At 49.3% G+C, this 24,800-nt stretch overlaps 1 protein-coding gene across 5 annotated transcripts in view; it reads right to left on the bottom strand.

The window, feature by feature from the left end:
* Positions 1 to 24,800, bottom strand: part of mid2 (midline 2) — a 102,863-nt gene that overhangs the window by 18,681 nt on the left and 59,382 nt on the right. For 4 of the 5 annotated variants that reach the window (XM_048230759.1, XM_048230760.1, XM_048230757.1 and 1 more), the window contains 3 exons: positions 13,558 to 13,623; positions 12,002 to 12,097; positions 641 to 748 (listed from right to left, as the gene is read on the bottom strand). In XM_048230759.1, coding sequence (XP_048086716.1) covers positions 641 to 748; positions 12,002 to 12,097; positions 13,558 to 13,623 — 270 coding nt within the window. The remainder of the gene's footprint in view (positions 1 to 640; positions 749 to 12,001; positions 12,098 to 13,557; positions 13,624 to 24,800) is intronic. The other variant, XM_048230761.1, reaches the window with a different exon arrangement.

The raw sequence follows: 24,800 nt of genomic DNA, 5'->3' as shown, positions 1-24,800 counted from the left end.
TTCTGCTACAGGAATGCCTGTCTGTGGGCCTCCAACGCTGTTCCTGCAGAAGTTTCAGACCTTTGCTATCTCATAAGAGTCAATCGCCCGGTTTGTGAATCTGAGCAAACCACCCTCATTTTCCGACCAAATTCTCCCCGCTTTTGTGCTAAACTCTCTTTGCGAAATCTGGGGTTACATCAAAAGCCCCCGAACAAAAGTCTCTCCCCAAGAGAGGCGCAGGGGTGCCGCCGTGCAAAAGTGCTTTAGAGTCTGTCGCTGTCACACCAAATGTCAGCCATCCGTTCCCATTAGAGGGTGCGGTGACAGGCTATGACAGCCCTCTGTGGAGTGGCCGGGGCGGGAGACAGGTGCTGACGAGCAGCGCGGAGGCTGACGCAGCCGCGCCATCTGCATGAGCTAAATACGCTGCTGACAGGCACCGCACACCAGCTTAAACCAGCTCATCTGTCTGTCTGCAACGTCTGTGGAGACGAAGCCTTTGTGAGAGGACCAAAGAATCCGCTCTTGTCATGGGGTGCCTCCAAAGCAGGCGTTTTCTGAGCTTTGAGGAGATGTGTTGGCTGATATGGCTGTGTGTGTGTGTGTGTGTGTGTGGGAGGAGGAGGAGGAGGCTGTGATTGTTGTGTGGGAACGGTACCTTGGACTCTTTGATTTTGACAGCGATGACCTGCTTCCGCTGCCGGATGATCTCCACCAGTTCATCACACTCCTCCACCAGCTTGGCTTCGTGCATGGCAGTGTTGACCTGCAGAGCAGAACAGGCATACTCAGCACAGATGGCTCAGCTCTCTTTATGCCTGGAAAGATAAATGCCTTCCCTTTTCATTCCCTGTCCTTAGAAAATTAAAATACTATTTAATAAATGTACTGCTTATGTCCTGACAAGAGAGGTGTATGGTATTAATCGCATACTTGCATGACTTTAATCACATACTTGCATGGCTTTAATTACATAAGAATTATATAACATTCATTAATCACTTTGTAATGTCACAACGATCCCTAACCTAATATAAACTGCCTGCTCATGACATGTAATTTATTAACACATTTTGTGTTTTCTTATTTGCTAAGTCAAAGTGGAGGTTAAAGGATGGTACTGGTTCACATAGTGAGCTGGACGTGAGATGGATGGATGAAACTCTGACAGTCTGTAAGATCAGGCGGAAATGACAGGAGAATGTCTGTGTGTCTGCAGCATTAACGTACACGTACAGAGACCAACTCTCTCTCTGTGGTACTGTGGATGCAAATGATCTTCGTGTTTCAATGGTGGGAATCCTCCCACTGTGAAACCCCACCCCTACCCATAGAAAAACTAAATTACACAGGGTTACGACTCCCCATCAAAGACCAGAGAGTGACCTGATTCCCCCTCTATCACACAGCACGGCAATGTTTCCACAAATCTCATTATGTTAGTTAAAACCCACTTAAGCAGTATTAATCACACGCACACACACACACGCACAAAGACACACACACACGAACATGCATTCATTCACCCACCCAATCACACACATATATACACACACACACACACACACACACACACACACACACACACACACCCATTAATTCCATTTCAGGCTTCCTACTTCCTACGGGGTGAGAGGGTTGGTAATTAGCTGGCGTAGCATTGGCTCTTCGGCTCTTGGCTCTCCTGTGGGAGGCAGCAGCTCCATCACTTGCCTATCGGACGATCTCCCCGCACCCTGGGAGAGTCACTGACAGAGACGACTGATGGCCCCCTTTCTCCGGGTACTGATAGATTCCCTATCAGAGGCCATGGTGACATTGTACTGCACCCCCCAAACATACATAAACTCTCCTACCCCCCCTCCCTCTCTTTCCCTCTCTTTCTCTCTCTCTCTGGGATATACACACCCTTGTCCTCTTTCAAGCTCTGATCTCCACGGGCACATTAAGTGCCCAGCGCTTCCATGTGGCTCTACCACAGCTCCCGTACACGTGGCGTCTCCCTCCCTCCCTCCCTGTCGGCCGGCGGTCACGTCGGCTCCTTAAGCCTCGGAGTGGCGGCCCCTGCGGCCCGTGTGGCGGTGGAGATTCATGCGACACCTCTGGCCCGCGATCACGGCTGTCTGGAGGCCGCTTTGTCTCTGACAGCTGCGCGCATTCGTCTCTCCCGGAGACACGTTAGGCAGATTTATCCCACCGGCAGGTCAACAGCAGGCCGGGGCTTTGGCAGCAAGGAGGAGCCCAGCTTGCGACAAGAGAGATGTGTGTTTGTGTGTGTGTGTGTGTTCATGTTTGTGTGTGTGTGTGTGTGTGAGACAGACAGAGAGGGGGGGATAAGTCGGCAGCGCGTTACGTAGGGGATATGTCAGACTTAAGCTCTCCTGCAGTGAAAGCATAGGAGAATAAACTGGATGTGATGGGGGCCCGTAGCTTGCTATAATGCCACTCTGCTAACATCCAGCCAACTGCAGACAGGGAGCATAAACACCTGCTGTAATGGAAGTCCTTCACCTCCCACCTCGACTTCTTAGAAGTGCCACCTTCCAGCACGCTAGAAAGCAGGACGTGGCACTGATGTTCTATTAATAAGCTGCGCTCATTAGAGCACTGGAGTCCCTCTCAAGTCTCTCTCTCTCTCTTGTTCTCTCTCTACCCCTCCCTCTCTGTCTCTCTCTCTCTCTCTCCCTCTAGCACAGTCCCAGAAGATGACAAGAGATGGAGGTGAGAGAGTAGACACTAGAGTGCATCTATCACACTGTATGGTGACCTTGTTTGTTTTGGCTCCAGAGTAATTACTGTGGGTTTTCACTCTGTCCAGACAGACTGAACCAGGGGAGTGAAGAGAGAGAGAGAGACTGAGACAGAGAGAGACTGAGACAGAGAGAGAAAGAGAGAGAGAGAGAGAGAGAGAGAGAGAGAGATACTTGGAGAGAGTGGGGAGACTTTGAAATGCTTGTGTAAGGTTACTGAGACACCAAAAAGCAGCTAAGTGCCTGACTGGATATGTGTCTCTTCTCATTCTCACTGTGTGGTGTACAGACTCCAGGGCCTGCATTAAAGTTGCATGACAGTGTGAGGTGTGTGTGTGTGTGTGTGTGTGTGTGTGTGTGTGTGTACTATGCTTTCCCACTGCAACTTCCACAGGCACTGACCAGGGATGTATCAAAATAAACTTGTCCGCCAAAGGAAAGAAAAAACACAGGTGGTCAAGCGGCACGCAGTTAGCTCTGCGGTGAGACGAGGAAAAACAAGCCTAAGCTGGACTGCCTGTGGGGAACCGGCATTCCCGGGAACGCGGTCTTTCTGTCCACGACGGCTCCCGCAGGATTAAAGAGTTGTTCGGTGCTGCTGGGACATCTTATCGGCGCATTTAGAGTAAGCTGACTGGATTGCTTTCACTCAGTGGCTAGTCACTCTTCTTGAAGAGCACAATGAAAAAATAAAAACACAAGAGTAGGAAAAAGTATATTTTCCCTTTTCTGGAATCAGCTGAATTTGGCCCAGTAATGGCATAGAATAGAATATAGCCGCAAGCGATGCAATGGTGGGCCCGAGCACCTGTGGGCCGCAACCCGTGACATTTCAGAATCCAACAAAGCATCGACGTGGTGCATTTGTAAAATGTACATATTTGATGTGTGTGTTATTTGTTTTTGCATGTTATTTTCTGGCACATTTACTTGCTTGGCCAGGTGGGGGCGCAATGCAAGGCAGGCCCAGTGTCATCATAATCATAATATATATTAACCTGAGTAATTTCAGATTATTCATTTTAAGCAAAGAACATTTCTGATACGCTTTTTGGCCAGATGGTGGCGCTATATTAGGCATGTGAATTACACATGTGAATATCATCACAATAATGATATCCAATATTTTGTAAAGTTTCAGATCAACCAATAAAGGCATTACCAATTTCTGGCACATTTTCCTGCTTGGCCAGGTGGTGGCGCTATGCCAGGCAGGCCCATAGGTTCTCTGGATATCATCATAATCATAATATCTATTCAATTGAGAAGTTTCAGACCATTCATTCAAAGCATAGAGCATTTCTGGCATATTTCCTGTTTGGCCAGATGGTGGTGCTATGCTAGGCATGTGAATTATATGTGTGAATATCATCACAATAATGATATCCAATATTTTATAAAGTTTCAGATGAATCACTTAAGGCATTGTCCATTTCTGGCACATTTCCTACTTGGTCAGGTGGTGGCGCTATGCCAGGCAGGCCCATTGGGTGTCTGGATATCATCATAATCATAATATCTATTAACCTGAGAAGTTTCAGACCATTCATTCAATGCACTGTGACTTTATGACACATTTCCTGTTTATATGGTGAGATATTAAAATCATGACATATTACAACATATCAAAAATCCCTTCGCAATTTAACATCAGCATCATCTTGCCATCATATTTGCCAAATTTCACATGAATCTGACAAACCGTCTAGGAGGATTACGTTCAAATCTATCATGTGACATCAGTGTTCTTGTCATTCTTTTTGTTGCCAGTGGGTGGCACTATGCCAAATATGGATTATGAGCTTGTGAATATTGTCATTACCATGGTATTCAATAACCTGTGAAATTTAAAACATTTCAAGCCATGCATGGTGAATTAAGACACATTTATTGTTTATGTGGAAGGGTATTAAAATTCATAGTTTCGCCATTTCGTCAAATTACAACATATCAAAAAAAGCTTCACAATTTAGAATCAGAAGCATATTGGAATCATGTATACCGACTTTCACATGAATCGGATCAACCGTCTAGGAGGAGTATGTTAAAATTGGTCATGTCCACAACTCACAAAATCCCAATTACCTCACTTCCTGTGGGCGTGGCTAATGGCATGTTAATACAAAAGTTGATTGTTTTTGGGAGTTACACACACACCAAATTTGGTGTGTGTCTCTAAAACTATATGCCAACCACAAGTCACAGTGACATAAGGGGGCGCTATGGAGTTCCTGGGCCAAGCCCAGTGCCAAGGCTTTTCCCCTGTGTATTCACGGTACCTCTTGATGTGTGTACCAAATTTCATGCGTTTTTACCAATGGGAAGCACCTCTTTTGGCATCACAATTCATCACATTTTAGTCCGCACAAAATCCCAAATACCTCACTTCCTGTTGGGCGTGGCTAATGCATTGTTCATCTTGGGGAGATACATACACCTACCAAATTTGGTGTGTCTAGCTGAAAGTATGTGCCAACCACTGGATCAAGGGGGTGCTACAGTGTCCCTGGGCCACGCCCTGGGCCAAGCCTTTATGCCTGTGTAGCCATTGAGATACCAGATGTGTGTGCCAAGTTCCAAGACTTTTCATCCATGTTAACCACCTCAAAAATAACAAAAAGGTGAACAAATAATAATAATAATCTTTCCAAAAACAATAGGGCTTCGCACCTCTCGTCAAACCGTTGGTGCTCGGGCCCTAAATATCTTTATTTGTCATTGTCACAGGTACAACGAAATTGAGTGCATTCCTTGTTCAGTGCAAAAGTAGCAATAAATAAGTAAAAATGACCCTCAGTGCCACAAAAGGCACACACTTGACCGAGCCAACATGAAATGGCAACCCCTGAAGTGTCTTAAGAGCCCTCAACTGCGAGAGCTGAGCAGACACAAACACACCCACACACACAGACAGACATAAACATACCCACACACACAGACAAACACAAACATACCCACACATACCCACACACACAGACAGACAGACAGCCAAAGCGAAAAACCACCAGCGTGTGGCTTCCCTCTCCTCTCATGAGGAGATGGCGGGCAGAGCTCTGCAGGGACCCCCTGCCTCTCTCCCCAGCGGGCCTCTCTGGGTGGACGCACACCAGCCCAGCAGCGCCCTCACTGGGAGCCCGTCCCTCCTCCAGACGCCACCTGCCACGGCCGCCTGAGCTCCGCCGACCGGCTGCCTCGTGCCACGCTGCATGTGTTGTGTTGTGTGTATCATCGGCGTGCTGAATAATTCACTATGCCTTTGAGCGCAGCTCAGGTGCGGCTGCTGGCTACCTGCAGAGCGGCCACAGAGAGGGGAAATGTTTCTTCTGATAATTGGGCCCACAGCTCGTGGCACATGCTCAGTGCGGTGTGTGCACGGCTGAATTATGTAGAGGAGAGGGTGAAGGGGGCGGACTGTAGAGGGGCTGAGAGAGCCAGGCGGGCCAGGTTTGCAAGATGACACTCTTCAGATCAGGGACAAATTAGCATAGCTTCAGCATAGCACACAGCACTTCTCGGTGATATAAAAAAAAAAATGTATAAATTCCTGGGTCGGATTTACCTTTAAGCCTTAATCCCGTGGCCAATTTAGCGAACGCGAAGCTTAGCGTCAGCATGATTGACTGAACTGCCTGAGTTTCAGAGGGGAGGATGTAGAGAGAGAGAGGCCGTGCGGCCTGGAAGAGAGTTGGCTACCTTGCCAAGCACCAGCCAGCTTATCCTAACGACTCCTACAAAGATAGGTCATGTGGCTCATGCAGAGACGTGGCGTGCTACAGCGGTGCCATGCCTTGTCCACCTCAAATTGCGTCGCTTGCCTATTTCTTCTGAACCCTGGGCAGTGCTCAGACGCAGCTGCCTCGGGTTCCGTCTGCCTCGGGCTTGTCAACCAGCCGTGTTTATGCGCTCCTCTGTTCGGTTCACGCAAGGACACAAACCTGCTGGCTACGCAAGCCGTTTCCCAGGGTCCTGCCTAATAGGGGTAATAAAATAACAATGACTTGTCACTTGACTCAGTTTCCAGCGCGTGGCAAGGACGCTTGTTGTGACAGTGTCATTAAATGCTGTTGTCCCAGATTCAACTCACCATGTTTTCCCTATTGGCCTTAAATGAGGGCTGGAGTTAAAGCGCAAGGCTGCTCTTTTATTTTACTTAATTTAAAAATGAGAATGTGGTTTAGCACTTTAATCTTTCTTGCTCATCAAATCTGAAATATTCCCAATGCATTTATTCCAGCCAATAACTCAATTTGTTAAATCCCATAAAGGATTTCAGAGCCTAGCTTTTCGTGACAATGCAATAGAGATGAATGAGTCACACAAAGCTTGAATTCAATGAAATTATTTGAAATCAATGGAACTGTCGCTGCTCTCTTGCACTTATACCTCTGCTTCTTGCACGCATCGTCTGCAAATGCTGTCTGTCCTGCCACAGGCACTGCTATCTACGCTCTGGAAAATCCATATCAAATGTCTCAGTCATCAATATTTACTATCTGAGGAAGGGCATATCAGCTCCGAAGCCTTACATACGCATTGGAAGGTTGTCAGAGGGCCTGATATACCTTTCTGCTAGATGTCAGCAGAGATAGTGCAAGCGCTGATGTTTTCATTGGGAGTGACCTCCATTTGTTATTTACCAGCAAGCTCCTCTAATCTGTGGAGTCTGACAAGGTTGTGTGTACCTCTGTGTGTGTGTGTGTGTGTGTGTGGAGGCAATGGACTAGTGTGTTACTGTGTGCTGCTGGTGGCTACTGTCTCCCCATTTTGACAGAATCACACACACAGATAGTAAATCGTATCTCTTCCTAGTGTAAGATAGTGTCACACTGTAAAAAACTGCCTGAAGAAGTAGAAACAATACGAGAGTGGAAGTTTGTGCAAAAGTGACATGAAAAAAAAAGAAAAAAGGGAAAACAGCAAGACAAAAGGAGGAGAAGACAGCTGTGACTGTTAGCCCTTAACTCAGCTGTGACTGTTAGCCCTTAACTCAGCTGTTGTCATGAGCATTCTCTCTCCCTGGTAACAACCTTAATTGATTCAATTCTCTGCCACTCTGCTCACTCTCTCTCTACTCTGCCTAACGAGCTCCACCTGGCTCCGCCCTGCTCTGCTCTTGTTACCTGGCCAGCTGCGCTGCATTTCCCACTCACCATCCTCACCTTGCCCCACTCTGCTCTAATTACTCTGCCAGCTGCACTGCATTTCTCCACTACCTCTCCCAGTATATAAAGCCCTGTTTTTCAGCCAAGCCCTGTCAGATCGTCTTCAAACCTGGACCAGTAGCCCGCCCGCCCGCCCGCCCGCCGACTCGGATCCTTTCTTTACTGCCCCGGTTATCCCGACCCGCCTTCCGGATCTTCTCGATTACTCTCCGATCTTCAGCCCCCCCGGTAACTCGAATCTGCCTTCTGTCTCTCACCACGTTTAGTGCCTAGCCCTGGTCTGTACTACTGCCTGCTGTTCACCTTGCTGTTGTGTGTGTGATTCCCCAGGCCTCCGACCACCAGACAGAAGCGAGCCCCGGCCAGCTGCCACCACCCTCAGCCCGAGACGCCGCTCGATCACTGGGGGACACACACACACTCAGCACCTTGGACTGGAACCCCCCGGAGACTTGGAAAACCCCAGAGCCCCAAGAACCCCTGACACCCCTGGCACTCCTAGCACCCCTGGAACCGGAACCTCCAAGACCTCACGTTTCTCTCACTCCTCTTCCCCCCTGAACCCTTCAATAAAAAGACTCTGAATTTGAACTTGCGCTCTTGGGTTGTCTTCTGTCCCTGACAGAACGATCTGACCATCATGGACCCAGCGCACTCCCTGACCACTATGGAGGAAGAGCCCGAGGTGACTGCCCTACAGCGACTGGAACGCACTGAGGGAGACCTCAATCGGATGGCTGGCGACATCGCTTCCCTTCTCCAGCTAGGCAACCAACAACAGCAATCCAACCAGCAGCAACAACAGATCCAGCAGCAACAGCAACAGCTTCAACAGCAGCAGCAACAGTTTCAGCTACAACAGCAACAGTTCCAACTGCAGCAACAACTGCTAGCCCAAGCCCTGCAACTACTCTCAAACCCGGCTACTCCACCTGCACCCACCCCTGGTTCTTCTGTTCCTGTACCACCGGCAGTGCTGCCACCAGATCCCCACGCTCCTGAACCAAAGATTGGGAACCCGGAACGTTTCGATGGAAACCAAGAGCAAGTAAGACCATTCTTGAGCAGCTGCCGAATCCAGTTCGCACTACAGCCCAGAACCTTCTCAACGGAGGGAGCCAAGGTGGGGTATGTCATCACCCACCTCACCGGCCGAGCTCGGTGGTGGGGAACGGCGGAATTCGACCGGCAAACCCCAGCCTGTGCCTCCTTCAGTGCCTTTGAGGAGGAGATGTTAAAGGTCTTTGATCTAGGCTCGCCAACAGCCGAAGCATCACAAGCTCTGCTCACCATCCGTCAGGGCAATCGGACAGTGGCAGACTTCTCCATTGACTTTCGTACCCTGGCCAGTCAAAGCTCGTTTAACTCAGAGGCACTGGTGCAAGCCTTCCTCCACAGCTTGGCGGACTATATCAAAGACGAGCTTGTTTCTCATGACCCGCCCTCAACGCTTGATGCCGCCATTGACCTTTCCGTCCGCATTGACCGGCCAGATACAGACCCGGAGGAGGGAGAAGGGGCGCCTCAGTCAACCTGCCATCCGCTTTTCGGTCGATACCTCCTCTGTCCAGCCCCTGCCTGTCAAGTCCCAAGGCCAACTCAATCAGCCTGAGGCCATGGAGATTGGCCGCCTCTCTGACTCCCGAGGGCCGCCGGCCCGCCTAACCTCCAACCTTTGCCTCTACTGTGGTGGTGAAAATCACCGTGGTCGCCACCTGTCCGGCAAAAGCCGCAGCTCACCAGGTGTAGGGGAGATCCGGGTGAGCTCAACAAGTCTTCAGTCTCCCTCCATCCGAAAACCCCTGCTTCATCTCCGCCTTCAGCTTTCCGACACGACTCATACGTTGGCCGCCCTTGTGGATTCTGGAGCCAAGCAAACATCATGGACCCTGAGCTTGCACGCAACTGGACGGAACCATCATCAACTGGCACAACCCATTCCTGCACGAGCCCTGGATGGACATCATCTGGGCACGGTCACTCACATCTCAGCCCCTGTGACAATTCTGCTGTCAGGAAACCACCAAGAGTCCATCCAGTTTCACCTCCTACACTCACCTGGCCAACCACTCATTCTCGGATACCCGCGGGCTCCAGCACAACCCCCACATCGACTGGGAGACAGGAACAGTCCGTGCGTGGGGAAGGAGTTGTCACCAGACCTGTTTAAGGGGCCACCCTGCCCGTTCACCGGAAATATCTAGCGCCACCCAGGACGATCCAATGTTCCGACCTGTTACCACAGCCTGAAAGAGGTGTTCAACAAATCCAAGGCGACATCTCTACCCCCACACAGACCCTATGACTGCGCACATTGATCTCCTGCCTGGCACAGCACCTCCCAAAGGGTCGCCTGTATTTACTGTCAGCCCCGGAAAGAAAGGCCATGGAAGACTACATTAATGACTCTCTTGCCGCCGGGATAATCAGACCGCCTTCCCCGCAGGAGCCGGGATTCTTCTTCGGCGGTAAGAAGGACTGTTCTCTTCGGCCCATGCATAGATTACCGGGGTCTGAACGACATCACGGTTAAGAATCGCTACCCACTGCCCTTACTTTCGTCTGCCTTCGAACTGCTGCAGGGAGCCACCGTATTCACGAAGCTGGACCTTCGCAATGCCTACCATCTGGTGCAGGTGAGAGGGAGACGAGTGGAAGACTGCGTTCAACACACCAACCGGCCACTATGAATACCTCGTCATGCCATTTGGCCTCACCAATGCCCCAGCAGTTTTTCAAGCCCTAGTGAATGATATCCTCAGGGACATGCTAAATACATTTGTTTTTGTGTACCTTGCCGATATTTTAATATTCTCAAAGACTCTGTCAGAACACGCGCACCATGTCCAGTTGGTCCTGCGCCGCCTGCTGGAGAACTCTCTTTTTGTGAAGGCAGAGAAGTGCAAGTTCCATGCCAAGACCGTTTCATTCCTGGGGTATGTGATCAACGAGGGCAGCATTCAGATGGATCTCACGAAGGTGTCGGCTGTCACGTCCTGGCCAGTCCCTGAGTCTCGGAAAAAGTTGCAACAGTTCCTGGGCTTTGCAAACTTTTATAGGAGGTTCATCCGAAACTATAGCACAGTGGCTGCACCACTCACGGCGCTAACCAGCACTAAACAGCCGTACCAATGGACAGCAGCTGCTAATAAGGCCTTCAATAGCCTCAAGACACGTTTCACTTCTGCTCCCATCCTCCAAAGGAGGTAGATGCTTCGGACGTGGGAGGTAGATGCTTCGGACGTAGGAGTGGGTGCAGTGCTTTCTCAGAGCAGCCGAGGATGGCAAGATGCACCCCTGTGCCTTCTACTCCCGTCGGCTAACCCCAGCCGAATGCAACTACGACATTGGGAACTCTCCGATCTTCAGCCCCCCCGGTAACTCGAATCTGCCTTCTGTCTCACCATGTTTAGTGCCTAGCCCTGGTCTGTACTACTGCCTGCTGTTCACCTTGCTGTTGTGTGTGTGATTCCCCAGGCCTCCGACCACCAGACGAGCGAGCCCCGACGCGTCACCACCCTCAGCCCGAGGCGCCGATCACTGGGGACACACACACTCAGCACCTTGGACTGGAACCCCCGAAACTTGGAAACCCCAGAGCCCGAGAACCCCTGGAACCCCTGACACCCGGGCACTCCTAGCACCCCTGGAACCGGAACCTCCAAGACCTCACGTTTCTCTCACTCCTCTTCCCCCCTGAACCCTTCAATAAAAAGACTCTGAATTTGAACTTGCGCTCTTGGGTCGTCTTCTGTCCCTGACAGCTGTGACTGTTAGCCCTTAACTCCGCTGTGACTGTTAGCCCTTAACTCAGCTGGAGGAGAAGACAGCTGTGACTGTTAGCCCTTAACTCAGCTGGAGGAGAAGACAGCTGTGACTGTTAGCCCTTAACTCAGCTGGAAGTCATATGCGCTCCCAAATCATGATGAATGTTCTCATGATTACCAGCTGGCCACAGCTAGCTGGAGTTAAGAGAGCGAAAGAGAGTGAGACAGAGAGAGTCTGTGAGGGAGAGAGAGAAAGGAATGGGATGAAGAATGAGCTCCATCTCGGAGAGTCAAATGGCCAGTGTCCGGGTGAGCTGGGCCGGTTTCTGGCAACACTCACCTCCACCTGCTGGCAAATCTGGATGAGCTTGGCCATCTGGTTCTCCAGCTCGCTGTTCCTCTTCACCAGATTGGTCAGGTTGTTCTCCAGGGTTTGCTGCAAATGAGAGAGAGTGAAAGAGAGAGAGAGAGAAAACAGAAAGCGTACAGATAAGTGAAAAAAAAAGCTATTTCTTAGTTGAATGAAAAAGAAAAGATGTTCAATTAGGTCATTTTTCAAACCAAGATATGATGAAATGGAAAGGCACACTGCATGTTCTTTTGAAAATAGAGAATGTGGTGCAAATGAATTACACATCATTAAACATCATTGAAATCCAGATTTGGCTCAAACGCTGGCTGAATTCTGCAGACATCATTGCACTGGATGAGTGCAGCCGTGCTATAGGCTTACGGGAGACGGCTCAGAGCACCCTGCCCCATGACACAGACAACAATCCTTCTCCTGCCTTCACTTCTCCTGCCTTCACTTCTCCTGACTCCCTAATCTGGAATCCACCCAGACTCATCATGCAAACCCTGGCAATATAATTACCACGGTGATACCATTCCAGTGGGAAGAAATGACCCATATCATCCCTCCGTACAGAAAAAAACAAGGATTAGGTAGCAAGCAAGTAGCCTTACAGCAAATCAGTGCCTTGTAACGAGGGGGTAATCGTCTGTGACTTGGCAGGCGCTCACATCGGGGGTGGGAAGGAACAGCCTAATTCGGCAGCTATCGCCACTTAGCCAAAACCAGCTGCTCTCTCTCACATACACACACAGACACACACACAAACCCAAACATACACACACACACAGCGCAAGCCGCAGCCTTGCCGAGTGTTGATGGACAGGTGTCGGCTCCCGACGACAGATTGCTCCAGGCCGGTGCAAAGCTGGAGGTGTGAGCCCACACGCCATGTGCCTTTCCAATGACTAATGTTTGTTATGGTTGCAGGGATAAAAACTACCCAGTCAAGAGCAACTCCATCCAACCCTCCAGCACGGCTGAGTCAGGTGTCTGTCATGCTCCCCAGGCGTATGACTGAAAACATCAGTAAACATCATCTTCCTGTATACGGCAGACTAATTACTGAGCCCTAACGAGAATGTCAACATAGCGAGAGGAATTCCTATGTCATCCAATATGTAGGAGATCTGTCAAACCATCAACTAGCATCACAGTGAATGGCATGAGGTGCCGAGGAGCTGGAGAGATGGACATGAAGCTTGAGATGAAAAGACAAAAACGAGAGAGAGCAAAGCAAAAAAAAAAAAAAACAAAAAAGTGCCCACCTACCTCCGTCCCCCGATAGAGAACACAACAAATAGTGAAAGGCGGGAGAAAACCTGGAGTGTGGCACTAGCCTTTTTGAAGCTAGCTATTCATGCATGGGAAACACAGGCTCTAAAGCCCTGGTCCACCTGGACCCAAAATGGCTCAAAGCGGTCTCCCCTCACAGAAAAAAACATTACAACAATAAAAAAAGAGACAAAAAGAAAGGAAACCAACAAAAAATAAAAACAACATCCAGGACAATGATTTGGAAAAAAAGGCAACCGGTGACTCACCGCGGCGCTTGTCTTTGATGCCTCCATAACCGCTTCTGAAACTCTGCCCGGGCTCACTTGAAAAGCCTACGAACACACACATATACACACAGCCCTTACTCCAAACAGCCCTTACGCACGGCACACACAGCCTACCTCACTTATCTGCCCCTGACCCTCCCTGGACTCATGCAGCTGGCACAGAGAGGAAGAGGAAGAGGAGGAGGACGACGAGGACGAAGGACCGCCGGTGTCCTTCGGAGCTGCACGCTATGCCACCTGTGTGTGGGTGGAGGAGGTTTTGTGCATGTGCGGCTGTGTGTGTAAGAGAGAGAGAGAGAGCGAGCGTGCAAGCATATGCTTGTGTGTGTGTGTGTGTGTGTGTGTCTATGTGGGTTTGTGTGTGTGTGTGTGTGTCTGTCTATGTGTGTTTGTGTGTGTTTGTGTCCTGTGCAGGTGTGCAAGACGGGAAGCTGTGTTTTTGTGTGAAAAGACTCGCAATAATGGGAGTACATTTCGGCGGTAGCTTACTCGATCAGACGGTGCATTGCATCAGCATGCGAAAGAGAAACAGCGAAAGAAGTAGGTCCAAAAAAGAGGAGCAAGAAAAAGACAGAGAGCAAGAGAGAGAGAGAGAGAGAGAGAGAGAGAGAGAGAGAGAGAGAGAGAGAGAGAGAGAGAGAGAGAGAGTGCTTCCGTGTGTCAGTGTTTTGAAATTCAAACTCACCGGGTGCGGACAGATGGGTCATTAATTAAGGAGTCTCAGAGTGGCAGTGGTGGAGGGGAGATGATTTATACATCAAAAACACAGCTGTCCCCCAGAGACTACACACAAGGTGGGGGAAGCGTACACACGTGTGTGTGTGTGTGTGTGTGTGTGTGTGTGTGTGTGTGTGTGTGTGTGTGCGGTGATCAGCAGCTGTGTGAATCTTTTTTTGGACAGTGACTCTGCTGCTTGATGGGAAGACCAATGGTGAGAAAGAGAGAGACAGATATAGTTAAAGACAGAACCAGGATGGGGGGACCGAGAGAGAGAGATGGAGAGAAAGAGAAATGGAGAGAGGGTGAATGAGCGAAAGAGAGGAGCAGTCTGGAGCGAGGTGTCAGCGTGGCGGCCCTGCCTGCCAGGCAATCAGCAGCACAGTCGAGCAGAGCTGCAATACCAGCATCCCACCACCAGCTGCACACCCCACACAGCCAGCCAGCTGCACCGCACTGCACACACTAACACCCCACACAGCCACACCGCACACACTAACACCCCACACTGCACACACTAACACCCCACACTGCACACACTAACACCCCACACAGTCACACTGCACACACTAACACCCCACACTGCACACACCAACACCCAACACTGCACACACTAACACCCCACACACTGCACACACTAACACCCCACACACTGCACACACTAACAGGGGCAGAGCGGAGGTGCAGCGGGATGGAGAGGAGCAGAGGCACATAAATAAATGAGGAGCAAACGGAGAATTTGGGAAAAAACAGTCACCGCATGGGAGACGCTGACTTTGAAAAGAGAGTGAATGACAAATAGAGAAGAGAGCCTGTAAAGGAGTGAAAGAGAAGAGAAAAGAAATGAGAGAGGGAGACAGAGAGAGAGAGATAAGATGAGAGAGAGAGAGAGAGAGAGAGAGAGAGAGAGAGAGAGAGAGAGAGAGATGAGATGAGAGGGAGGATGCGAGGCTACTAGGCTGACAAAAGAAAAGTTGGAGTGTGGTCGTGGAAGGCTGCAGCTGTAGTATTAGTGCTGCTAGCCAGGGTAGTGACAGCATGTGACATCCAGCGTGGTTGTGCTGGGGTGGGGGTGGGGGTGTTGTGTTCCTGGAGTCAGAGAAGCGATGAGGTGGAGAGTGGCAGGCAGCGGAGCAGTGGAGAGGATGATGTGTCGCTCGGGAGCCGACTGGGGCCAACGGTGTCGGGAGACTACCGACTGACAGAGCCAGTGCCCAGGGCCATACACCCCCATACATCGTCATTTACACACACACACACACACACACACACACACACACCCTCTGTTTATACCACAAAAATACACACACACACACACACACACACACACACACACACACAAACACACACAAATACACACACAGCCTGTCCATCAAGGAGATTTACATTATCTGACATCACACAGGTCGCTGCCAGGTATGACAGCTCATCTACCTATACCTCAACAAAGAAATTCTCCCCGATGCTAGAATGTTCCGGAGCACTGTGAGGCATCGGCCTGCTATGACAACAGCATTGTTCATCCCCCGCCGGCTTTCAAAAGCATTGTGCTGTCCGTCCAAAAAGAACCCAGATATTCATAACAAAGGGTGATGGCTGCATACATATCAGTGGCCCTGGTCTACAGTGGAAACAGAAGTCGAAAAGTGCATCCCAAACTAACTGCTGAGTTGCTGTTTCTCTTTCTCTCTCTCACACACACAGACACACACACTACATCTAATTGGCATGCATCAGCCTCTACAGTTCTTGGGCCATCACAGCAACAAAAGCAACGATCACAGGCAAAAAAAGAACAGAGAGAAAGAAAGAAGGAGTCCCTGAGCGGAAGCACTAACAACAAAGGCCGAGGGCTTTTCATTATTTTTAAACAGTCAGCCCTCTCGTTTTATAGAAAGAAAATGAGAGATAGAGAGCAGGAGTTAAGAGGAAACAAAAAGAAACAAATACAAAAGAGAAAAAAGAACAAAAGCCACATAAAAAGTGTGAGAGAGAGAGAGAGAAAGAGACTGAGAGGGAAAGAAAGTGGGGGCAGAAAGAAGCAGAGTGCTAGAGTGATGGAGGGAGCAAGAGAGGGGGAGGGCAGAAAGTTAGACAGCACAAGCTAGCGCACATCAAAGTGGCTGTTAACGCGAGGCTGGCCAGTGCAGCACCAGTGAGCGTGTCAGTAACCAGAGACGGCTGGGAAAGGCCGCCCGTTCGCCTCGCTCGCTCGAGCCAGAGCTAATCTTCCGCGCCGGTCATCTCTCGGGACTGTCGCCGCGCCGTGCCGAGCAGTAATGAGAAGTCATCGGCGTTTCTTGCTGACGCCGGTCACTAATTAAGCAGACAACCGTCGGCCTAATAGGCGCGGCGTTCTTTTCTGTCTCTGACTCAGGCCATGGGGAGTGGAGGAGGCACGATTGAGGAACATGTGAAAGATGAGCGGCCGGCTAGTTAGCGCCGTCTCAAACGGCGAGGCCGTTTGACCCCTGAGCCGAGCAAACATAAAAGCTGACAGCACATGTGGACATGCAAGAAAACAGAGCACGACACACACACACACTCCCACACACACACACAGTACATACCTCACACACACCTGCATAGTGAAAACGGCCATTAGTGGTGATAAAATCGGGCTGGCCTTTTGCACAAAAACAAGGCCTGAATGAGCTTGTTTTGGGGATTAGCTGTGAGCTGGAGGGATAAAAGAGGAGGCATTGGATCCAATGCTGTAGAGCAAAACAAAATCAAGCCAAACAAAGAGGGAAAGGAAGCGAGCGTGCAGAGAAGGCAGAGCAGCTTGAAGGTTAAAGGGACACGCGTCAGAAGCCCGTGCCCCTCTCCAGAGAAACGAGCGCAAATCCCTCCCGGCTCATTTGGGTTTTTCATGCAAAACAGCTGAAACAGGAAAAATCTGGCCACTTTAATTGCAGCCACACAGGGATGGGGCTGAACGTGACCGCTCTGTCGGCTTCGCCATAGAAACATGTAGCTGAGGAACACTAAGAGGTGCCAACACTGAGAATAATCTTTCCCAGCGAGGGTTCCTCTGAGCTTCCGCAACATCTGCTTTGATAATTACGAGCGACCGTGGTGTCTTTCCAGGAGCACGTAAATGTTTCCTCCACCGTTTCACTTCACAGAAGAGAACACCACCTTATCGAAATCACTTCACATATCAGGACAGAGCCAGCTGACAAGATGGAGCATGGCCAAAACTACACCCCTTTTTGAGATAGTAGTGACGTATTTCCTAGGGCTCACTCACTAGTGTGAGGTATTGCGGGTGGTGCGGTGGAGAACTCAACATGTAATTTCCAGAAAATAAATGTGGCTGCAGCTGGCAGAGTTTGTATCTGATCGTTCTGACTGGCAGGTTACAAGGCCAGGCCCAATCTATTAGCTGGCTACTGCCGGGCTGTGTTGAAGAACATCACCCTTGACCAGCTGAACACTGCGGCCTTCTGTGTCGGTCATCGGCTAGCCTACCTCCCAAAATTGACGATGCTGCTACAACACAGCTGACACTCCACTGGAAATATATGATTTGGCTAAAGAGCCTTCCGTTCATGAACCGAAATCTCTGTACATCCCTTTAAGCTCTTGCTCTCTGTGGAGACAAGCTGCTGATCCTGGCCACAAAAGCCATGCTTGTGAGGGACATCAAGACTCCAGTCTGGTAACTATATCATCAAACCTCTGAACCCTCACCTCGGAGTGACTCTGGGCGGACAGGAGCTGTAGCCATCGCACAGTCTGGCGCTGTCTGACACGCTTGTCTGACTGTAAGGAAGTGAATTGAAGGAAATGGGTCTGGCTCTCCTACAAATGAGATAAGTGGCATCAATTCTCCGAGCGTAGTTCTCGAACCTACAGAGTGACTCACGTGGACCGTCCAGTGAGCTGCTGTGCGTTTTGACTAGTCGTGTAACACGATTAGTTTAGGATCCGAATGACATGCCTGTCTGCTCTCCTCTTATTTTCCCTGAAGAGCTGTGTGTTTGTGTGTGTGTGTTTGTGTGTGTGTGTGTGCGTGTGTGTGTGTGAGAGAGAGAGTGTATGCGTGTCTGTGTATGTGTCTGCACGCATTCCTTGCTGCTTCTAATGAATCACTGCTGTCTGCTGCTGCAAGCTTGAGGATGGTGGGGAGGTGTGTGTGTGTGTATGTGTGTGCAACCGTGTGTGCAACCGCACTGGCCATTTCTGGCTCAGGGCTAAGCCTTCACTGCACCATGCCCTGTAGTCCAAACACACAGCTTCACACGAACGTGAGAAAGCCAAGTGCACATATCCATCTGCCTGAGTGACATCATCACTGCGGAATGACTACATAATCCAGCCTGCTCCTGGGAGCCTGTGCTTCCTTTCTAACAGCCTCCACAAAGCTGTCAAAATATGAGGGGCATGCGTAAGTAGAGAGTGTGTGCTTAACTTATCTTCTGACAATCGTGTCAACACGAGATATACAGACAAAAGTGAAACACTTAGTCTACAGTTGGTGGTCCCACGGCCTCTACCTGAGGAAAACCCATTAATTTTAAACATGACAACAGAGTCAATAGTAAATGGCAGGCATTTAAACTGGTTTTCATTTCTGTCATTCTGCTTGCTCAAGTCACGCTGTGTTACCCTCAAATAAGAGCCCAAGGAGCAGCTGAGAGCAGGATCGCACAGGTGTTACTTTCCCCATTACATAAGCCCCTTGGAAAAGGGAGCTCCTCAAATGTCAGAGAACTGATCGCTTGTGACAAGCTTTTCATACATGTTCGCACATTTCTGCGAGCTTTTAATACAATTCTCATCGGCAATTGAGTTAATGTATGGGACTGCAAGGAGTGGCTCTGGGAAATGTAATACCGAAGCTGCCCCAGTTTGTTGAATGTCTCTGATTGAACCATTCATGTGAGAAGGGAAATGATAGACATTTTCAAGCAAGGAAATTCTTCACGTATAAATAAAAAAGGCTAACATCCGGAGGCGGTGGGTGAATCCAATATGAGAGGGGTGATAGAGAGATATTTTTACAGAAATAAAAACTCACAATCTTTCTACCAAACTGGGGAACATTTAATGCCAGCTACAGTATGCTTTTACTTTAACTGGATGCAAACACCAAATCCTAAAACCCTGCCCTTCAATAAGCCTCCCCTGGTCTCAGCCCAGACTGGGCTTAGAAGCGCACAGTAGGAATTTCCCTGGCACTTAGCTCATTGTTCAGGGCCCTGGCCTGGTGGGGAAGGCTGAAGGGTGGAGCACATGGCTTCAGCATGTGCACAAAGCTGCTATAGCAACACCACTGATGATGGGTGAGTCAGACTGGCATACTACACCAGCAGAGGGACACTCTCACTCACTCACTCACTCACTCACACACACTCACTCATATACACACACACACACACACACACACACACACACACACACACACACACAGACACACACACACACACAGACACAGACACTGCTCACCCTCCATTAAGCTCTCTTTCTTTCTCCCACTCATTTTCTTCCACTGTTTTTTTGTCTCCACTGTCCCTCCCACTCTCTATTGACTGCGCCGAGTTCCCAGCGGGGCAGGCGACACTAACCCTGCGTGGAGTCCGCGCTCGCACAGAGCCGGCCGCCGGAGCGCACGCTGGGCAGTGGCGGCCGCGCCGAGGCCTGTGGGCTTTTGAGAGTCTCTGCACGTCTGCCGAGTTACAGTAGCCACAGCAGCAACTCTGCACTGTCAAAACAGGAGTAAGAGAGGAATGGGGGAGAGGAAATTCAAGCAGACCTTGTTCTGTGGCCAAAAAGATTTCACACAGTAGCTTGTTTTTGTTTTTTTGCAAAGCAGCGTTACAGTGTAAACATACTTTCTGGGTGAGGAGGAGAACAAAGCTCCAAAAGGAAATATTATTGCTGCCTTTGTTGAGGGGTGTCACAGCAAAGGCACGGCCTAGTTCTGAAACTGTGGGGGACTCGAGGCGGTCGTTTTGAGATGTGCAACGAGGAGGATCACTCCACAAGCAAACAAGTTATCCCTACAGCAACAAACTCTCATATCAACTCTGCACTTTCTTCAATTTTAAGTTGGTTAAAAAAGACTATTCTGGAACTTTCTTCAAGGCCTTTGCATGCCCTCCTTTTACCTTCTTCTCTTTGAGTGTGAGCCGACAAGAATAATCTGAACTGGCATACTGTAGCAATACGCAATAATTCATGACTAGCTGTAGGCTGTCAACGTATAACCCGCTGTGAGGGATAACACCCACACTTGAACAAAACCACCTAGCAATGTGGGGCTCAGTGGTGGAAAAACACAGCGTGCTCCCACAGCCCCGTCCTGTACACCTGAGCCAGCTCTGACCGCCGTGAGCACACAATGTGGGGGCCTCCGCTGGTCAATAGGCTAACAAAGCGCCTCCATTAGCCCAGGAGGCCTCTCCTATTCAGCAGGGAGCTGTGGCAGCCGGACAATGGGGGGGATTAGCACATCTAATCCAGCTGGCAACGGGGCCGTAATGGACACTGGCTCTGTGAGGACTGTGTGTGTGTGTGTGTGGGGGGGGATGTGGCGGAGCAGGGGATGTGGCCACTGGAGTCTGAATAACAGGTGACATCCGGTGCCGGGTGAAAATGGGGGCATTCATCCATCCATTCACTGTGGCAGGGTAATGCACAGGAGCTAACATAAGGATACATACAGAAACTCTTGTACCGTTTAAAGCCCTATACTCTGAAGTGTCCCAATGATACACCCTCACCACACATTAAGGACACGTCGGATTGATGACAGATGACACTGATGACCGCAGTGGGAATGTGTTAAGTAGCCTTTGGACAATGTCCATCAACAGCAATGTGCCAGACATCCCCACTAGCTCAAAACGTCTTTGTGTCAGACAGAGTATTAAATCCAAATCCCATGCTGCTTTTGGGTGTAAAAAACCTCCCAAAAAGCCCCACACACTTCCGTGGTCCATTAGTGCAAGCCAAACACAAGATGATCACAGTCCTCATTTGTGACTCAGTGGCATCAAATGCCAATCTGCTACCCCTGCGGTTCCCCTCAAGGTGAGTAGCAAGAGCTCAGATGACACCCTGACAGGAGCTATGGAATCGCGTTGACAGGGAGGGCTGTTCTGGCCACCTGTGGCGATAATCTGGGGGAGTAATTATGTCCTGCAGAGTGCCAAGCTTAGCGTTAGCGCTTAGCATTAGCATCGGATAAGCGGTGGAGGATGCAAAAAAGAAGACGCAAGCCCGCCTGCTCCACCCTCCCACTCTGTTGCCCCAGGCTCTGTGGATCCCAGATAGGTGACAGAGCCATTTTTAGAAGCCCATTAGGTATTATGGCGTGCTATAAAGCATGCATGAATGGGCCTCCTTCATCTTTAGCTTGAGAAGCAAAGGACACTGGGCAAGTGACAAGGCACTGTTCTTCCACTTCTTGTGTCTACTGCTTTCAGAAGAACTCTTGGAAGAGGAACTTACTCATCAGAAATAAAAGAAGACAGCAATCTCGTCTCAATTCTAATCAACAAAATAGTCAGACTTTTGGACTAGGGCTACTTCCTGTTGGATGCGCCACATACTTAACTTCACCTTGACCCTGACAGTGCTTGTGAGAGGTGCGGGGTTGTTGTTGTCTGCTTCTGGGATACTCGTGTCAACATTGACAAGATAAGAAGATGGGAGAAAAATGCAGCTCAATTCTTTTGTCACCAACTGTATTGTGAGGTGGGTGAAGGGCAGTTTTGAAATTCCTTGGCAAGGTTTGATGGACTGTAGACGTGCTCGCGGTCTCATGCTCCGTCCCTGAAAATCCCAAAGGGAGGGTCGGAGGCTTCCTGGGGCTTGCTGGCAGTGGGACAAACATGCATTTTGGAAGCCAGCAGGATATCACAGGCTACATAGTCCACTAGGGTCTTCCTCGCAGCACAGAAACAGGAAGCCCATACCTTGTGAATTTGTCTGAAATATTCCAGCGAATGAAAGACGGAAATACCCAACTCATCTCACGGCTGGACAAAGCCGACCTTTGGGTAGTCTAATCACTGAGCCGACTGGCAAAATTCCAGCCAACTGAAGAACAAAGAAGATACGAGAGATGTAAATATTTCTTTTCTTGGAATCTATAAGGAAACTCAGGGTCAGCAAAACAACAGAGTTGATTTTCTGTTTACATTATACACTAATCCGCGGGAGCGCATTGAGGGATAGAGAGGGAATTGGGTATCTGCTTTAACATCTGTTCAATACTTATATACTGTACTGGTCTGCTGCTGCAAGCTTCTTCTTGCAAAGAGATCCGTTTTGGCAATGCTGATGACCGTGAGAGTCATCACTTCCATAACCCCTGGATATTTGACAAAGCTGTTTCATCTGCAAACGAGAGGGGAAACAGGGCCTTTCTAATTATGGTGGGTGTTTTTATTGCTCGGCACTGCATCGTATTAATACCGGATCAAATCAAGCTTACGCACAGAGAACTGACAACCCATGCAAATGACTTAGCAAATAGAGTAACATATGGAATTGTAATGACTCAGGAAAGTGTGTGGGTGGGAGAGGTGTCATACACAGGTCCTTTTTCCCCCCGAAAAAGGAGGACTATCCATGAATAAACGACTTGCAAATCCTATTTCTACGAGCTGCAAGATTGACAAAAATAATCTTTTAAAACCATGGTTGCGACCGCTTTTAATCCCTCCTTGGGCAATGCTGATGCTCTGTCTCATGTTTCGAGCAAAAAAAGGAGAGATATTCCTACGGCTCTGGTCACGACTGAACCTCACAGGCCAACTAAAAAAGAAATCCCTATAAAAAGACACGAGTGGAGGCCCCACAAGTGGAAGAAAGGGCTGTAAACTGAGAGCTGAGAGAAGTGGATATCACCGCATACCGACCGCTACATTGTAGAGCTGATGACTCTCAACCTGAAGCTCTTAAAAGCTTTCCAGTTCCTTTTTGCATAAATTGTGTATGGGGAGTTACAGGCATAGAGCGATTTAATAACAAGGCCCCCCTTTGGCCCATCCTGGCTAACCTGTCACAATCCTCCCTGACAACATGCATCATGCATTACTCACATGTACATGTGCTGGCACGCGATGCTGTGTGTGCGCACGTTCCCCCACAGAGAGGTACTGTACAGACACACACACATTCAATCATAAAATTTCAAACACTTCAAAAACCTGTGAAAAGTCCTCACGGGAGGGTGTCTGTAACCCTCAGAAAAGAGCTCCAACTATCAAGTAAAACCTCGCTCAGAGACGGCGGTGTCCCCTTTTTCACACCACAACAAACCTCTAGAGCCACAGCACAGACAGAACCCCCTGCTTTTGACGCCCCAGATTAAGGCTTTAGTGCATAGTTATAACCCACTGCCATCCATTAATGCTAAACAATTCTCCTCAAAAGCTGACACAAAATGCCATTCCGTTTACTGCGGAGTGATCCCAGGTCAGGACTGAGTGGTGAACCTATATGCTTCAGGCCACAGGGCTCTAAACCTACTTAGGGCCGTGCTGCTCTTTAAACATTGAAGTCTGTGGGCTAAGGTGCCTCTGCTATCTCACAGAAACACCTTGGGGCTGAAGGATAAGGAGGCCTGGGTCAGGACTGCAGGGATGGAGAGAGTGCGGCCGGCCACAGGCCAGAGGTGAGAGAGAGAGAGAGAGAGAGAGAGAATGAGAGAGAGGGAGCGAGAAGGGGGGGTAAAAGGCAGGGATGGAGAGAGAGAGAGAGGGAAGTAGGGAGAGAGAGAGGTCTTAGGAAGAAGTTGAAGGAAGGAAGGGAGTGGACTGGGGAGGAGGTGAGGGTGCTGTAATAACTCTCAGCCGTGGCCGTTTCATCCTAAAATAGGGGAGCTAATGGCTGCGTTTAGGAAATGACCTTGTCTGGCCTAGAGATGGGCTATGTATAGAGCTGGGGGCCTGCGAGTCGGCAGCAGCTGAGCCGTCCAGCATATATCGCAGGCAGCAAGGGCCCAGATAGATGACTTCCTTAAGGAGCTTACGGTAAGAAGCAGAGGCCAGGAGAAGGGGATGGGACTAGGACCAGCGGACTGCTGTGGCCAGCAGCTTTGAAAATAGAAATTAATCCAGTCAGATTTGTTTTCCAAATGTTTTTTCCTTAATATTCGGATCCCTGATATATAGTGTGGAATGTTCTACTCCCCCTTTTCACAAATAGAAAAAGGAATTTGCACTGGGTACTTTTTTGAGGGGCTCAGATACCCCTGTTGCCTGGCGTGAGTCATGATGGAATTTGCCATCGATCAATAGTAGAACTGCAGAGTACACATACACACACAAAATGTAGCTTTAACATATTTGAGTATGTGCACAGAACACAGAACAATAGAAAAGAGACAGATGCTGATGCTGACGATGTGCTTTAAAGACTCAATTTTCATTGTAAAACACATGTATTTGAACCTGGATCCCTTTGAGGTAATCACCCTCAAATCAATTACATGCCTGCAGGTATGCCTACTTTAAAAATAGGATCATAGGGAAAACATCATTCCA

The sequence above is a fragment of the Alosa alosa genome, chromosome 21, assembly GCF_017589495.1.
Source record: "Alosa alosa isolate M-15738 ecotype Scorff River chromosome 21, AALO_Geno_1.1, whole genome shotgun sequence".
In the NCBI taxonomy this organism is placed as follows: domain Eukaryota; kingdom Metazoa; phylum Chordata; class Actinopteri; order Clupeiformes; family Clupeidae; genus Alosa; species Alosa alosa.
This window is presented reverse-complemented; position numbering and strand designations above follow the sequence as displayed.